The sequence below is a fragment of the Chelonoidis abingdonii genome, chromosome 5 (assembly GCF_003597395.2).
Source record: "Chelonoidis abingdonii isolate Lonesome George chromosome 5, CheloAbing_2.0, whole genome shotgun sequence".
In the NCBI taxonomy this organism is placed as follows: Eukaryota; Metazoa; Chordata; order Testudines; family Testudinidae; genus Chelonoidis; species Chelonoidis abingdonii.
Genome location: NC_133773.1, coordinates 125,964,390 through 125,982,286, shown reverse-complemented (window position 1 = coordinate 125,982,286; position 17,897 = coordinate 125,964,390). Strand labels below are relative to the sequence as shown.

At 42.7% G+C, this 17,897-nt stretch overlaps 2 protein-coding genes across 5 annotated transcripts in view; one reads left to right on the top strand and one right to left on the bottom strand.

The window, feature by feature from the left end:
- The window catches only part of NOP14 (NOP14 nucleolar protein), a 52,525-nt gene extending 35,553 nt beyond the window's left edge, over positions 1 to 16,972 (bottom strand). The window contains exons 1-9 of one of the 3 annotated variants that reach the window (XM_032781018.2): positions 16,799 to 16,971; positions 16,331 to 16,599; positions 10,611 to 10,745; positions 8,949 to 9,090; positions 6,756 to 6,901; positions 4,884 to 5,021; positions 3,388 to 3,510; positions 1,920 to 2,051; positions 179 to 482 (exon numbers count right to left, since the gene is read on the bottom strand). In XM_032781018.2, the coding sequence (XP_032636909.1) occupies positions 179 to 482; positions 1,920 to 2,051; positions 3,388 to 3,510; positions 4,884 to 5,021; positions 6,756 to 6,901; positions 8,949 to 9,090; positions 10,611 to 10,745; positions 16,331 to 16,528 (1,318 nt within the window). In that variant the 5' untranslated portion in view covers positions 16,529 to 16,599; positions 16,799 to 16,971. Of the gene's footprint in view, positions 1 to 178; positions 483 to 1,919; positions 2,052 to 3,387; positions 3,511 to 4,883; positions 5,022 to 6,755; positions 6,902 to 8,948; positions 9,091 to 10,610; positions 10,746 to 16,330 lie in introns of all 3 variants that reach the window. The other 2 variants (XM_032781019.2, XR_012655991.1) reach the window with 2 other exon arrangements.
- A 223-nt stretch (positions 16,973 to 17,195) lies between these two features.
- GRK4 (G protein-coupled receptor kinase 4) overlaps positions 17,196 to 17,897 on the top strand; it is a 118,292-nt gene continuing 117,590 nt past the window's right edge. The window contains exon 1 of one of the 2 annotated variants that reach the window (XM_032781020.2): positions 17,196 to 17,417. In XM_032781020.2, coding sequence (XP_032636911.1) covers positions 17,366 to 17,417 — 52 coding nt within the window. In that variant the 5' untranslated portion in view covers positions 17,196 to 17,365. The remainder of the gene's footprint in view (positions 17,418 to 17,897) is intronic. The other variant, XM_032781021.2, reaches the window with a different exon arrangement.

Below are 17,897 nucleotides of genomic sequence, written 5' to 3'. Positions count from 1 at the left end.
TTTCTCATGCTACTCAGAGAAATTCTGCTTGCTGACAACAAGTCGCGTTTTCAAGATCTGAAGAGTCATGTCCAGTACTCATTGGCCAGATGGAGTGTAATTATGATGTGGAGCCTCAGATACATAGGGCTCCAACAGACAACCTCTCCCTTACCTATTCAGTCATTAGGAATCTTACCAGTAAATGTATATGGAAGCTCAGATCTGGCAGCTTCTATTTTAGCATTCTGTTCTTCCTCACTTTGCAATCTCTCTTCATTTCCTTTGTGTTTCTCCTTCTGTTCTTCATTTGCAGTGACCTCTTCCTCACTCCCCATGTCAGATTCAAGGTCAGAGGGACTATCTGTAGCATCATCTTCTTCAACAATTGCTTCTTCCTCATCTTCTCCACCAGGCTCTCCCTCACTTTCTTCTTCACTCTCTCCCTCCTCTTCTTCATTCCCGCCTTCTTCCTCATCATTTCCAACACTGAGTTTTCCACCCTATTAATAGAGAAAAGAAACCTACAATATATCTTACAGGAACACTGCTGGGTTTAAAACTATAATTTAAAGTAACGTCCTTACTTGTGTTACTAGAAACACATCAGATTATGACCCTCTCATCTCTAAATTTGATACATATTGAATCTTATTTAAAATCCAGTGGTATTTGAGGTGGATCAGTTGGTTATAGATGAAAGTTCGGTTCAGATAATACACAGAAGACAGGATATCAGTTGTAGAGGGAAGATGGAGAAGTAGAAACCAAGAGGAAGAAAGCTGGGGTGGATTGGAAGCAGTTGAGCGACAGGCAGTCAGGAAAAGCAGTGCTGGGGATGGAAAAGTTGGAAGATGGGCAGCTGGGAGTAGTGTGTGTAGCTGTAGAGTTGCACCACAAAAAGAAGGCACTTTTTAAATAGAGTTGAAGTCTTCTACGGGACTTTTGTATGAATAGGACAAGGAAGATTTGGCCCTTAATATGGGCTTGATCCCAAAATGTCAGAAGCCCCAACAACTTGACCTGAATAAGAGCTGAGGGTGGGCCAAATTCTGTTCTGACTTGCACATTTGGAACTCAACTGTTCTCAATGAGATTACAAAGGACATAAGACCAGGAAAACTTTGCCCCCAGAATAAAGTTTTACTCTCTTCTATTCCTGTTGGCAGTGTAGAACTAATACTGACCTCGGAGAGGAGACTATTTATAGTCTGCCTCATACACATACCTAGTTACAGGATCTTTATTACTGGTGATTATGCATGAGGGTGTTGTACACAGATGCCACGTAAAATTTGCAGCAACAGAACTCTTGTTTTTCTTGTTAACCAAGTATATTTGACATTGAGAAAATGAAAGACAAACATGAAATCCCACCAGGCTGTTTTTACAGGGTCATTTTTCAGACAGTATAGTCATTCAGCTAAGTCAATGCATTCAAAACAGAGTGATCCCTCCATATGAAGGACAAAGGTGACTTTATGAGAGCTCTGATCCTACACTGCAGCTAAGAGATACACAGCACAATCCAGGGGCAGGAGGAGGAGGAGGCATTTAATAAAAAAGTTTACTTTAAGTCACTTTTATGATCTCCCAGTTTATGACTGTTGTATACCAGTCAGGTCCTTCCGGGTAGAGGGAAACCACAGCTATAGTCCCTATGCTGGTTGCATAGAAGTGGATGATGTAGGAGCTACTATGCTGATTATACCACCAAGTGATCTCCCTACACTGAGGTGGTTCTCTATGATGGCTTTACGCTGCTTTACACTGAGAGCATGGCCAAAGCTGCCCTAATACAGGGAATGAAGTTCAGGTGAAAAGTGCAGCACCCAGATAAAAATAATAAAGTGAACAGGAAAGAGTTCTGTTTAATCTGAAATAATTTTTTCTTCGTTTCAGTGACTTTGAAAGTCATTATAAAACAATCAAATTCTTACTTTATAAGAAAGTAAACGTCTGTCATCTTTATCCAGGATGAAGCCATCTGCTAAATCATCAGCTGACATATGCTTGGGTTTCTTTTTGTTCTCCTGTTCATCTTTTCCATGCATTCGACGCAGTCGGTCAGCCTGCAATTTAAAATAAATTCAGGAGAGAGACAATATAGTACACATGACCTAAATTACTTTGTATGAAAATTTTGGAGAAAATACAGATAATTAAGAAAAGAAAATCAAAGAGAAAATAAATTATTAACTAGCATTATTCACCTAGCAGAGGGGAGGAAGGAACAATACAAAGCAGAGACATGATAACATATTAGCCTGAACTCTTAATTTTCTGTTTTGGTGGGTGGGACTGGTAAATTAGTCTGACTGTATATATTTTAAATCTTATTTGGAAGATATTGAAATATATCATTTATCAAAAGCCTTGTGTATCTTTGGTAATGAAATATTTATTCATATACTTATATTATATTAAATACATATTTTGATAAACGTATTATTTACCAGAAAGTAGTAGCTTCTTTAGAGTTTTATGGTTCTGCAATGTGTATGTATATTTCCTATATTTAAAATGGGTTTGAACAAAATATAAGGCTTTGAAAATAATTTTAACTCTATGGGAATCTGTCAACTGACACATCAGGCTGTAACTGAGCCATTACTTATTGTGGGGCATTCCCTTCTCTCCCAGCAATTAATTGGACTAGGCACTAGAGAGATGCACAGTATGGAAAAGGGGAAACAAATCCTTCCCCCGCACTTTGATGACTAGTTACTGAGCAGCTCTGTGGTCACTATAGAAGGCTTGATGCTGAGGTAGCCCTGCAGTCCTAATTTGACCCTTCTATGTGGGGAAGATCAATTTAACAGAAGGCTTTTGGCATTACCTAGACCCACTCTTTGTGCACTGATACACAGGGAGCACTGAGCTCCAAATTGTGTAGGGAACACACAAACCTTCCCAGGCAAATCCTACCCCTTCACAGAGCAGAATCACATTAGTGCAATTGCCAGGGGACCCTTTGCAGCTACAGGAGGGAAGCAGTGCAGAATTTGCCCAGATGTTAATTCAGCTCTTGTGCACCAAATAGGCTCATCTACAAAGTTTAAGCACATCTTAGGTCTGAATGATATATAAAACATAGTCAACGTGCTACTTGTTTTTAACTGAAAAAAAAAAAAAATTAGTTCTCTTGCTATGTAATCTCACAAGTCAAGTATTCAGTATATTTTTTTAATGGTCAAATTAAATATCCATGAAAAAAAAAGGTAAATCACAAAATCAGTGTAGTAATGCAAATAGTGGCATTAGAACAGGACAGGGGACTTATTCTCAGATTCATCTCCTGTAATTTTCAGTATGACTGCTTTCAAACTGAGGTTAAGCAATGTCAAAAAACTGTAAGAGGTCACTACCGGTGAGAGGGCTACAACACAATCTGAACCAGTCTGGTACCTCTAGTTTCTGGAGTCTTTCTTGCTCCTCTTTCGCCAACTCTTCCTCAGTCTTCATCCTGTCAGAGGGTTGCGCCTTCATCTCAAACCCAAGTTCTCGAACAATCATATCATACTCATCAGGCTAAAGAAATATACAAATTTCATAATTAATAAATATATTACTTTTCTGTGCTCCTCCACAGGAAGCCCTCTGCCTCGTTCAGGAATGACTATGATTGGCTCTGGAGAAGGCGGGAAGGAAGGCCAACACAATACAAGGTCAAGGGAGAAACTAATGGGTGGAAATTGAAATTCACGAAGGCTTCTCCCTTCAGGAAAATTCTCATTCTACAAAGCATACATACATTTGTAAATATGAAGTCATAAGAAAATATATCCTTTCAAAAGTACAGACAAGATATTTAATAAAAATTATAACTTACATAGCACTTTATATCTTCAAAGCACTGTACAAAACATGAGTTACATCTCTGTTATGAAGGCATTATCCCTTTTTACAGATAGGAAAACTGAGGTATAGTTACTCAACATGCCCAAAGCCATACCGCAAAATCAGTGGTAGAGATGAAACTGGAATTCAGAAATTCCTAGTTCCCAGTCACGCATGTAATCCACTAGACCATGTCACTTGTCTAAAAAATTAGAGATATAAATCTGACAAAATTTTCCTTATACTTAACGAGATTATGAATTATCTCCCAAACTGCATACGAATGCAACAGAACATTACTGATTCCCTTTTTTTCTGTATTCAGCAGCTCTCAAAACAAAATCCACAGGGGGCTCACATCTCAATTTAACACTCATTATGCCTATCCCTAGCAAAAAACTTGATCAGTTATTCATGGCATAATAGATTTGTCTACCTGTTAGAATTTCTGGGTTCATTTTCACAATGAATCTATCCAAATCACTAGTACTTCCACCCTTTTTTGTTTAAGTCTCAAGAGACATTTCATAGGCCAGGTGAAGCAGAAGTGAAGTTATTGTCACAGAAAGCTATTGCTAAGTTAGAGAATTTGTGTACAAAAGACATTTCAAAGGCATTTACAAAGTCAGTCAATATCCTTTTCAAGCAAATGCCAACTCGTTAGGAAAATGTTTGTCTTAAAAATAAACCAGAATATTGTTAACATTTTTATCCAACAAGGAATCTCTCTCAAATTCAACAGCTAATGAAAAAGAACAAAGGGTAGCCATAATTGTGACTTACTGGGAGTATAAGTCTTAAAATACTTAATATGAATCCTTTCATTTCTCTAAAATTAGTGTCTACTTAAGATCCTTCCAACCTCACAATTCTGACATGAAACTCCTCAAAGACTGTAGAATTCTTTCAATTTAACTAACACACAGGGGGTTTATTTTTAATTAGACATGATCAGCTACAAATCACTAGTGATCAACTTCCCCTTAACTTGCATCTCTACTTTGGTTCCAGTAATGGAGTCATATCAGTTGCAACAAAACAAAGCTGTATTGCCAGAACCTTACCTTGGGTTTCTCCTCTTCTTTAACTTTCCTCTCTGACTTGGGGGTTTTGTGGGAGAGAAGGGTTTGGATTTCTTTCCAGTTAGTGTCAAGTTTTTCTGTGAGTTCCAAGGCACTCTCTCTCTGAGTCTGTCTCTCTCTCTAGAAGATAAAAATATGCATACAACATTATTTTTCAATTGGCCAGTAATGTATGTAACTGGACAAGGAATACTCCCGAGGGCATTCTGTGCCAAAATAATTCAAATGTGCAGAATTTTAAAATATTGTGCACAGAATTTTTATTTGTCAAATATACGTGAAGGCTCCAGCACGGGACTGGAGAGCACAGGCCACTGGCTGCACAGAGGTAGGAGATCACTGTTCAGCTCCCCTCTGGGACAGGGACTCAGCGATGAGGCTGCACCCAACCCTGACACAGCACAAGAAAAGGGCTTGCCCCAGAAACATCCCAGGGCCCTGCCTCTCCGTGTCAGGTGCACCAGGTGTGGGCAGGCAGGCAGGCAGGCTCAGCAAGGCAGGATCCAAGTGTGGAGGGGCTTAGTGTGGGGGTATCCAGGTGTGGGTTTGAGAGGGTTCTATATGGGGCAATCTGGGTACAGGCAGGATCTGGAAGCACAGAGACTTGATGGAGGGTTTCTGGGTGCAATGGTAATTGGACTCTGCAGGGAGGTCCAAGTGAAGGTGGTTGGGGTTCAGCGAGGGGGGGTCCTGAGTGTGGGAAAATAGACCTCATCAGGGAGGCTTTGGTGGGGGGATCCAGATGCTGGGGAAGTGGGGCTCAGTGGGGTGGAGATCCAAGTGCAGCTGGGGCTCGGTAGGGTGTGGATCCAGGTGCGGGTGGCTAGCCAGGGTGGTGCAGATGCAGGGGGAGTAGGCTCGTTGGGGGGTTCTGGGTATGGGGTGACGCTCGGCGGGAGGGTCTGAATATGAGGGGGTCTGGACGCATGGAGGTTGGGTGGATGGGGGAGCAGCTCCCTATACAGTGATCCCCCTGCAGCTGAAGAGCGGTGGGAGCAGGAAGTGCAGGGGAGGAATGGGGGGGGAAAGAGTTTCCTACAGCCAGAGTAGAAATCTGGGGGTGGGTCTGACACGGCCCTGGATGCCGTGCAGGGGAAGAGGAAGTCCTGTCCTCCCAAGCCCAGCAGGTGAACCCGGTGCAGGGTAGGGGTCTTCCCCAGTCCCAGCCCATCCCCACAGTGATTTACCCCTCTGCTGGCTGGCCTGGGCACCTGAAACATTCTGCTGGGGAGGGCTTCATGACCGCTCTTGTGGCTTCCCTTTGCTCCCCTATCAGAAAGTCATTTTTCTGCAGGGAAGCAAAGAAATCTGCAGGGGACATAATTTTGCCCATGCGCAGTGACACAGAATCTTCCCAGAAGTAAAGGAAGTCACCTGCAGCATCAAGAGCAAATGAGGTCCATATGTAGTCAAAACCAAATACGTAATAAAAGATTAGTTCATATCAACTCCTATTTTGCAGCGTTAAGCACCCTTGGCAGAAGAAGTAGCACAAACCTGCAATGGGTGACTACAGGACAGAGCATGGCAAACAAGTTAGCCATGCTAACAGAGTTCATAGGTGGAGGGTTTAGGAACCCACAGAAAGGCAGACACTCTATACAGTTTTCCCAAGGTAAACAGAGTCAGATATATGATTTTTGGCTCTATATTTAGAAAGTCATATCCCCTCTGCTTACTGTGCCACCAATATTTCTTCTCCTGTGAAGAGAGGGGATTTGTTGGTTTCCATGTCCTAAAGCTGATAATAGTTTTATTGAATGTTTTCTGCCTTTTGTAAGTTTTCAGATGGAAAATGATGTGGTACTTAATGTTGTCAGTTCAGATTTTTTTATTCAAAAGCTATAAACTTACCTTCTCTTGTTTGGATTTGGCAATCAGCTCTTCAATGAGCTCCTTGCGAGATTTAGGTTTTTCCTCCTCTTCATCTTGTTCCCCAGTGAGTGCTTTCCTACGAAGGAGACCTCCACCCCCTCCAAAGTGAGCAGCAGTTAGCTCAGCTGAAAAAAGAGAGAATTGAAAGGATTAGAGTCTATAGATTTATTCTCCCCTTAAGCTGCTGGGGTGCTACTTCCCTATTATTAAGACACAGGAGCAACTGATGGATTCCATGAAAGAATAAAATAGCTAGTTGACCAAGGTTTAAACCCCATTTCTGCGGATAAAGATTGATGCTTGGCCTAAGTTAAGACTTTTCAGAGAAGGATTCCCACCATGACCTTGGATTTCCAAACTTTGTTAAATTTTCTTTCATATACACACAGGCAAAAGATACTTTTTGATTTAAGACAGCAATATAGCACTTTTTATCTGATGGCCCCAAAGCACTTTAATATATTAATTAAGCTTTATAACACTGAAGATAACCATTATTATTCCTATTTTACAGATAGAGCACTGAGAAGTCAAGTGACTTGACCAACATTCCAGAAAACGTCTATGCCAGGAACAGAATGTGCTTTAATCACCAGACATTGACTGTATTTAATTTATAAGAGCACATAAACTTAGGCCCTGATCCCACAGATATTTAGAAACAATTAATTTTAAGAACATGAGTAGTCCCACTGGACTACGAACATGCAGAAGGCTTTGCAGGACCAGGGCTTCAGATATCACAAGGACATATGCCTCATGAGAGGAACCTAGGATAATATGTTAGCCTCAACGATGGATTTTTTTGCTTGTGTTCACTGTCCTAACTTTCATGTAAGACACAATTTGTTTGTTCAGTGCTTTTATTCAATGAGTACCCCAAAACAAAATAACCTGAAAACCTGTTTAAAACAAAATTTTTATGTAATGTGTTTATAATTTAATGGGCTACAGAATTAAATATCTATTTTTTCTTTAAAGCTATCTTTCATCAAGTTAAAAAGAAATCAGCTATTGTTTTAACATAACTAAGGCCATGATCCTGCAATTCGCTTTGCTCAGGTGCAGCAGTCCAATAGGGCCTATGCTGCATGAACTCCTACCACTTAACTCATTAGCAAAACATTCACAAACACTGTTGTAAGAGGTGTGCACATTTCTATTGACATACATCATCAGTCAGGTTGGTTTTTACCTATCTATCTAGCCAAATATCATGCAAACAACCTTTATTCAGTGAGCAATATTTATTTATTTATTTAGACCTCCCCTAGTCAAGGGAGATATTTGCATAAATATAGATTACTCCCATGACTAAGGGTTGCAGAAACTAGCTCCAGATTTGCCAAACAGAAAAGATAAAAATCAGTATGAAAAGAATTTTAATTTATATCTCCTATGAACTGCTATGCCCAAAATGGCCAGACTGCAAACCCCTTACTCACATTAGTGAGCACTTATTAACACAAGAAATCCCACTGACTTCAATGAGACTATTTGCATGAGTAACTGCTCACTGCTGTAAGTAGAGGGTTCATAATCTGGTCCAAAGAAATGTAAAACACATACAAAATTTAAGTTAATTGTTTTAACATAAACAAAACAATGTATTTTTCCCTAATTTGTTCTGAGAAACGGCTGCCCTGTTTGTGCTGAAATTCCACACCCAAAAAAAACACTCACCATGGAAAATTTCAACCCATATAGTTGAAGTATGGTAAAGTTATAAAGCAACTGAAAATAGTGTCTTATAATGGAATGTAGCAGGTAGCCTCAGCTACAGGTGTTTCCTTTGGTGCCTCCTATAATGTACCATACTTGCAAGCATCCTGGCATCTCTAAATAGTTGATTTTAAACCAGAGTTCATTGTAATTCTGTATGCACTTACTTTAACGATAATCCATAAGTGAAAAGTCAATTATGATGTGATCAAATATTATACATATTTCTTCAATCGTGAATAGTTAAAAATTACAGCATGATATTGGCCCATATCCAGTTCTAATCACCACTTTCTATGAGACTAAAGAGAACAGAGATTTAAATCTGAACATTTTCTTTACATTATTTTTCAATGAAAGCAGGCTACGCAACAATTCACACAGCTATATTAACAATGAAAATTACATTGGATAAAAATGTATTAAGATATCAGTTTGATTTTTTCTTACCTGATAATATTCCTCTTTCTTCAGTATCACTGTCACTATCAATGACATCATTAAGTTTTTCAATATCTGCTAAAGATTGGCCATAATGGGTCAATTCATCATCTTCATTGAGATTATAGATACTTTTCTTTTCATGATTTTGCTGTGAAAAATAATCAAACCAACCAATTTAGTAATCAGACATTTTTCAGATTAATACCAGCTAACGGCGGCTGGTCAACAAAAAATTTTCCCCCCCAAAAGCTCATATTTTCAGTTTAGCCCAGGAGAGCCTACTTCTCGGTTATTTTAACAGCATTAACAAACCTACAATTTCATTCAGATACATTAAAGCAAGAAACGGTGAGCATCTCTCGCTTTAAATCCATTGTACAAACTACAGAATTAAACCAGTGTTGTGAGTAAGTAAGTGGTGAATCAGGCACAGTATTCTGGGGAAGGGTGTTTTTTATAAGTTAAAAAATGACTGGTAAAATTACTAAAAAAGCAAGCTTGGATTTTGTGTATGTAAAAAGTAAAAAAATAATAATTTTTTTTTAAATAAAATCTTTCAAGTTTAATAATCACTAAAAAATTAGTTAACCATTCTAATAACTTAATCTTATTCCTAGAATTTTCTGCACATGCAATTATGCTGCTTAACTCAGGAGTCCAAACATGATGTAGATGGAAGTAGTATTCAAAACTGATTTAATTTCTTAGAGCAGAGGTCCCCAAATGTGGGGTGCGCCTCCCTAGGGGGCACCAAGGAATGTTCAGGGGGTGCGACTGGGGCCTGGTCCAGCTCCTACGGGGGCTGGGAGGGACCACCACCGAGCTTTGCTCCTGGTCCCAGCTGCCGGCCTTGGCTCCGCTGCCAGCCCCGCCCTCAGCTGTGGCCCCAGCCTTAGCCCCCTTACTCTCTCTTCATATCCTCCCCTCCCAGAGCCACGACCCCACTTCTGGCAAGGGTAAGGGTAAGGGGGGAACACGAGGTAAAAAGTTTGGCGATCACTGTCTTAGAGTTGTAAGACCCAAAAATGAGCTTCATGGGGCATCAAGGGAAACGGCCTTTTTCAGGAGTGTCGGTAAGAACATGAAATAGTGTTTAATGACAGGTAAAGGATTTACATTTTGTGGGAATTAAATTGAATTCTGTCTAGTTTAACCTCCAAAATCACAACTTTGTAAATGTTAAAATAATTTAGTTTTAAAATTTTTATTTTGGATTGGGCTGGTCAAAAATTTTCCGGGCAAAAACTTTTTCAACAGAAAAATTGATTTTTGACAAAATAATTTTTTCATCAAAAATGTCTCTTTTACATAGAAAATTTTGATTTTTCATAAAAATCCTCAAACCCCCGACAACCAAACTATTTCAGTTTTTGGCCAAAATGTTTTGGTTTTCTTATTTCCACCAAAAATTCTGAAGTTTTCTATATTTTTTTTTTTATGAGCTCTAATTCTGGAATTCATTTAGATCAAATAAAAGATGCAGATAGGCTTTCAGAAAACAGAATGTGTGGGAGTAAAAAAATGAAAGTTGGGTATGTTTGCCATGTTGCAGGTTTTGGTAGAATCCTTAGGGGCCAAGCAATGTATTATTTACGGAGAGCTTTATTTGGCAAATTAATTTTAAAAAAATAGATGTAGAAATTTTTATTTTTCATTCCTATGCTTTACCTGTCGTTCCAAAGTGAACCTCTTCATCATCTTCTCCTCTGGGCTTATTTTGGTATTATATTCACCAAAACGCTTATCTTTAAATACATTGGACTTTTCCCGTTCTTTGTATTCTTTCAGCAAAGTTTGTGTACGCTGAAAAACAGATCAATGCATTAACTTAACAAAAGCACACCTGAAGTCAATGAACTAAGACCTAATTTATTCAAACCTACACACACTGAATATGAGAACACTACAGTTGAATATAAAAAGACCAATTCTAATCAATAAATTTAAATTTGTTTTTATTTATTATAAAAATTTATGTTTTTACCCTTATTTCATTCAATGGATTATACTTTATTATACTCCTAAAACAACTATAAACAATGGTAATGAAGAACTATCATCTCAGTCCAGCTCCTTATGTACAAGAAATAATTTATTTATCTGTATCAGAGGTCAGCAACCTATGACACGTATGCCAAAGACGGCATGCGAGCCGATTTTTAATGGCGGAGTCCCGGCAGGCAGCAGCGTGCCATTAAAAATCCTGCCCAGCCCAGCCAGGCCCGACCCGCTCTTCTCCGCCCTTCGCTCCCCCTGCCCTCCCCCCACCACAAGGGCAGGGGGCAAGGGGCAAAAGCTTTGTCCTGCAGGCTCCGCTGCCTCTTCCCATAGCGTGCTCCCTCCCTGCCAGCTGATCGGCTGATGGCCCTTGCGAGGGAGGGAGTCAGGAAGGAGCAGAGTCAGCGTGCTTGCTGCTCCCAGCTCAGGCGGAGAAGAAGCGGGGGCAGGGCCTTAGGGAAGGGGGGGGGTGGAATAGGGGCATATCCCCTTCAGCTCCCTGCCCTGACCCCCGCACCACACACCCCCAGACCCCTGCCCTGAGCCCTGTACCAACCTCATACACACCCAGCCCTGCCTGACTCCTTCACTCCCATACAACCTCAGCCCTGACTCTTGCACCCCCCCCACATACCTAGTCCACTCACACCCCATGCATCCCCCACATCCTGACTCTTGCACCCCTTCCCCCCATTACCACCTGCACCCCTTGCACCAAATGGGAGCTGCCCAGGTAAGTGCCCCACACTCAAACCTCCTGCCCCAACCCTGAGCACCACCCCCACACATTCTAGCTCCTGGCCAGACCCTTCACTTCCAGCCCTGTGCTCAGTGCACTCCCACCCTCAGCGCAGTGCAGAAAGAGGAAGAGAATGGGCCAGAAGCAGGGAGAAGGTAGGTACCCACTGTACCTACCCGGACAGGGCCGGGATCTCAGACTAGCAGCGGGCTGAGCGGGTCCGGCAGCTGGAATCCCAGCTGACAGGAGCTGGCAGATGGAACCCATGAGCGGCAGTGGGCTGAGCCACTCAGCCAACTGCTGGTCTGGGATCCTGGCTGCCAGACCCTTCCCAGCTGGGGTCCCGGCCACAGGCCCCACTCAGCCCGCTGCCGGTCTGGGGTTCTGGCTGCCGGACCCTTCCCAGCTGGGGCCCCAGCCTCCAGCCCCGCTCAGCCCGCTGCTGGCCTAGGTGAACAGAACCCCAGACCAGCAGCGGGCTGAGCGGGCCAGCGGTGTAAGATCAACATTTTTATTTAATTTTAAATGAAGCTTATTAAACATTTTGAAAACCTTGTTTATATAACTACAACAATAGTTTAGTTATATAATATACAGACCTACAGAGAAAGACCTTCTAAAAAACATTAAAATGTATTACCGGCACACGAAACCTCAAATTAGAGTGAATACATAAAGACACAGCACACCACTTCTGAAAGGTTGCTGACCCCTGTTCTAGCTATATCCTTTTACGCTCATGTCACAGATGCAGAATCTGCAGATGTCAGGATTACTAAATAAAGGAAGTCTTACTTCAGATGAGACACTGCAGAATTTATGTTCCCTTTCCATCAGTTTATTTAACGTATCTGTATATAATTTTCAAGGAATTTTTAACAAGATGCAGTTTCTCTTTGTAATTTTTTTGGCAAAAAACAAAAACAAAACAAAAAAAACCTTCTCCATCTTGACACATATTATGCAGACCCTTCCACTGATAAAGTTACTGTGAATAAAGTTAATCTCATACAGGGCTTCTCAAGGGTTTTCAAAGTATACATGATGATAAATTAAACAACAGTGTCCTCTGTGTTGTAGTATCTCTCAGATAGATTTGTTTTTCTTTTGAAGGAGATCTCTAAAGTCTGTTTGCTGATGGATGGTATATACCAGGGGTCACCAAACTTACTGCATACAACAATCTTCAGAAGTTCAAGAGCTGGGGTGCACCTGCTGGGGCACAGGGCTTCAGCGCTGCTCCTGCTGAAGCCCCAAGCTCCGGCAGGCGCATCTTATGGGGCTGAAGCCCTGAGACCACCCCCATCTCTGTTGGGCAGAAGAAGCCAGAAGCCAATTCACACCCCACTGCAGGGCAGAAAGCCTGAGCTCCCCCAGTCTGGTAGGTGGAGAATGTGGGAGGGCATGCAGGCTCTGTGAGCCACACTAACTGTAAAAGAGCCACATGTGGCTCATGAGCTGCAGTTTGGCTACCCCTGGTATACATAGCAGTGAGAAAGCAAAGGAAAATAAATTTATTTTTAACAGAGATTTAATACAATCCAGTACTGCATTTACGTCACTCATGCTGAACTTGTAGATAGGGAAGTACTTCTGGTGCCTTCAGTAAAGGATGCATCAGATTACTGAGCTCCCAGACATATAGTATGTATGTAGTCAAGATGCTCTCTAATGTGGCGGTACTTTTGACTATGGACTTGGTGTCAAGTCAGAGTAACCACTCTGATTTTGCTGTCTGTGGCCTATTATTTATATTACAGTAGCATTAAGGAACAGGCACTATACAAAGAAGTAACAAAGAAGACAGTCCCTTCCCCTAGAGCTCACAATCTAGGATACAGAGAGTATAGGATGCAACTAACAGATGAAATAAACAAATTGGGTAAGGGTGGTTTGATAGATAAGATAACAACACAGAGTTTAAAAGAAAAGCAGAAGTCTTATCTTAACACTTGCCTAACTATTTCCTTTCAAATGAGGGGAAACTTTAAAGTAGTATATTTTATTTTTTTTAATCAATGTTGGGTACAAGTCCTTTGTAATCCAGGCTTATTCCTCTTAGTCTTCTCAGAAAACTGTGTTTCCCATAAAGTAAAAAATGTTTAAGGCTCCATACTGCAAAGACTTAAGCACATCCTTACATTGAAATCAAAGAGACTATAAATATTAATGAAGTTAACATCTGACAGTCTTGAGGCCTAAACTCCCACTGTGATATAAACCAGTATTTCTTAACCTTTTTGATATCAGAGACTGGCTTGTTGCCTTCCTAAACTGTGTCAGGGAAATCTGAGGCCTGGCAAGGAGGCTGCCGTGGACCAGTCGCTGAGAAATATTGGTATAGACCATTTGGGGAAGTTTGAATCTTGTCTGAAGCTGGTCTATAGCTAAGATTTAGGTCAACCTACACACATTGCTCAGGGTTGTAAAAAATGTATTCCTTCATGCTTCATAGTTAGGTTAACCTAATCCCCACTGTAGATGCAGCTAGCTTGATGAAAGAACTCTTCCATCTGTGTCTGTCTTTTGAGAAGGTGGATTTACTGTCTTTTGAGAAGGTGGATTTACCATAGCAATGGAAAACCCCCTCCTGTCACTGTAGTGTCTACACTACACTGGCATAGCTGCAGCTGTGGCACAGAAGCACAGACATACCCTCATCTGTAAGTCCAGCAAGCTACAATATTACTTTTCTTGGACAGTAAGCCTGAATCACTTATAAGGAAGGCAGTTTGGAAGCATTTATGTTAGATTTCCTACACTTTTATATGTTGACTATGAGCCTTAGCAAGGTGAAAGGAAATGAAGGCTTATGTATTTTCACCATTCAACTAACGTGGCTGTAGTTTTCAGTGATTAATAAGTCACTACATCCTGAAGACAGAGCTCTGACTTTGATATCAACAGCAGGGACAGTCACTAACAGCGTAGGAGCCAGTTTTAGAGATGATCTCAGGGTGTGGGACATATAGAACACACAGAGACATTCATGAACACCCTTAAAAGGGCATTTTGAGGCATCATCAGATTGTATCCTTACATTGTCTACTCCACAACACCAGTTCGACCAGTGTAGCTTGGATCAACATAATAATCACAAAAAAGGTTTCTGTAGTTAGGAACGGCCATACTGGGTCAGACCAATGGTCCATCTAGCCCAGTATCCTGTCTTCAGACAGTGGCTAATGCCAGGTGCTTCAGCAGGAATGAACAAAACAAGCAATCATCAAGTGATCCATCTCCTGTCGTTCACTCCCAGCTTCTGGAAGAGGCTAGGAACGCTCAGTGCATTGTGTTGCATCCCTGCCCATCCTGGATAATACCCATTGACAGACTTACCCTCCAGGAACTCATGTCGTTCTTTTTGAACCCTGTTATAGTTTTGGCCTTCACAACATCCCCTGGCCTGAAGTTCCACAGGCTGACTGTGCATTGTGTGAAGAACTTCTGTTTGTTTTAAACCTGCCATCTATTAATCTGAATGCTGCCAATTTCTTGTGTTATGTGAAGGAATAAAATTCTTTATTCACTTTCTCCACAACAATCAAGATTTTTATAGACCTTTATCATATCCCCCCTAGTCATCTCTTCCAAGCTGAATAGTCCCAGCCTCTTTACTCTCTCCTCATACGGAAGCTGTTCCATACACTCTTAATTATTTTTCTCTGTACATTTTCCAGTTCCAAATATCCTTTTTTGAGATGGGTTGGGGGTGGGAGGAGGGACATCAGATCCACACCTAGTGTTCAAGATGTGAATGTATAGGATGCATAGTTCTTTAGACTATAGCATTTTTCATTTGGGGGTCCCAAAAGGCTTTATAACATTAAGTCTCACAATCCTTGAGTGACGTAAATGTCATTTTCAAGTCAGAGAAATCAAGGCACAGAGCAATCTTTCCGCTTGACAATTTTCCAGAGCAGGGATGGTTTATCAACATTTATACAGCACTAACTAAAATGAGGCTCCAGCCCTCTCCGGGCCCCTTAGATAATACTGCAATACAAATGTCCATTGTTATAATCACCACCATCAACAAGCAGAAGAATAAAGTGGCTTACCAAAACTCACAGAGCAAACAAATAACAAAGGCTGGAAAAAAATCCCTACTCACTGGCCTATACTCTATTCCAGGGCTATAGAGTTTGAGAATGCGGCTGTACCCCAACATGACATAAGGGCGGCCTTGGTGAGGTTTGTGGCAGCCACCCTTCTGAGCCATGCTATAGAACAGGGGTAGGTAACCTATGGCATGCGTACTGATTTTCAGTGGCACTCACACTTAATTTACCAATAAATTTAATTTTAAAATGAAGCTTCTTAAACATTTTAAAAATCTTATTTACTTTACATACAGCAATAGTTTAGTTCCATATTATAGACTTATAGAAAGAAACCTAAAAATGTTAACATGTATTACTGGCACGCGAAAACTTACATTAGAGTGAATAAACGAAGACTCAGTACACCACTTATGAAAGGTTGCTGACCTCTGCTATAGAATCCTGCGTTCAAACAGTTTGTGTATCATCATTTGCACAATCTGTGGGTGTTCATCACCACTGCCACTATCTGGCAGCAACGGCTTGCTCCAGAGTGGTGGGATCCACACCTTGTCCTCATTTGATGAGTGCCCTCCCTCCAGTCTTACCTTCTTGACAGCCTTGGACCGCGAGATGCCTGGCAGCCCCACATCGTGTTTGGTTCTCCTCCCCAAGATATTAAACTTCTGCTTGTTGACCTTCACCTCGAAGGGGTTGTTCTTGACCAATGCTGTCCCTGCCCCACTCGAGCCCTTGGCCCTGTCAGCCACTTGGCCCTTTCTCCTCTGCTTAGTTGGCTTCCCCATTGTCGTGTGTGGCTGGGGTCAATACTCACTCAGCAGCATAAAGAACCAGGACTACGGTATTGTACAGGCTCCTGAGGTACAGGGAATGGGCCTGGAGAGCGAACCACACTAAAAAAAATGGCGACCGTGGGGGAGGCGACCTTAAATTGCCCCAAGCTGCCCCCCGCTGCCTGAACGCACGAGAGCTTCTAAGTATCGTGAGATGTAAAGGCGCGACCAGAGTCCCTAATCAGCCTGTTCAGCGTCTCTGCGGACTACCACTCACATTACCTACATAGCAAGCAAAGCAGCAACGCGACCACACTTCTCGCGAGAGGTGACCTCGACATCCCGCGAGACTTAGTGGTAGTAGCGGGTAAGCTCTGTAGGACGAGAGAGCGGAGCGGTATGAACTACATGACTATATATCCCGGCATTCAATGCTCCACCCTTGAGGGTGAGAGGCGAAGAACACCCCACCGAGCGCGCGTGCTTACTGCTCTTAGCTACCAGTGAGCCAGCTTTGAAGCAAGAAGCCGCCGGGCCGGGGGAGCGCATTGCCTGCTGGGAGCTGTAGTCTTCTGGGCGGAGCTGAACGGGGCGAGAGGAGGGGAAGCGCGGCATAGTCCGGCCCAGTGTGGGTAGGCCCCGCCCCTCCCCTTTCTCCGCCCCTCTGGGCAGAGGCGGGAGGGGGTGGTGAGTGAGTGAGGAGCGGGTGATGGGGGAGAGAAGAGCCCAGCGCTAGCCCTCGGGGCCGGATGAGTGGAGCCCGGGTGTCCCGGCGGTGGCGGGGCAGGAGGAGGGGGCGAAGGAGGTGGTGGCTCTGAGGGGACAGAGGGCTTCGTTGGAGCCCTGATCATGGAGATCGAGAACATCGTGGCCAACACGGTGCTGCTGAAAGCCAGGGAAGGTGAGCGCAGGGAGGAGGCGAAGATGGGTTGTGTGCGTGCCGGGGAGGGACTCTGAGGGGACGGGGAGCTGGGGGAAGAGGGGGCGCTGGGAAACGGCTGGGGCAAGGGGGGAGGACTTAGGGTGAGAAGAAAGGGAGGCGGCAGAAGGGAGCACAGTGCCAGGGGAGGGGGAGAGAAGCTTTGGGGCAGGGAGCGGAGGGGTTGTAAAGGGGGGCTGGGCGAGGACCAATAGCATGGGAATGAGGGTGGGGAAAGGAACCAGCGACTGGATAAGGGGGGTGAAGGTAAGATGTGGGAGTGACGGGGGTCACTGTCAGGGTTAGGGGGCGTCGTGAACGGAGAGGAGAGCTTGTTCCTCAACTTCACTAAGGCAGGATGTAAACAGCCAAATAATAAAGGCACCTGCCAAAGCTCCCTTGTTTAGGATTAATTGTAAAGTTTTTAATGTTTCTTTGCTCTCCCGCTTCCCTGGGTGCAAA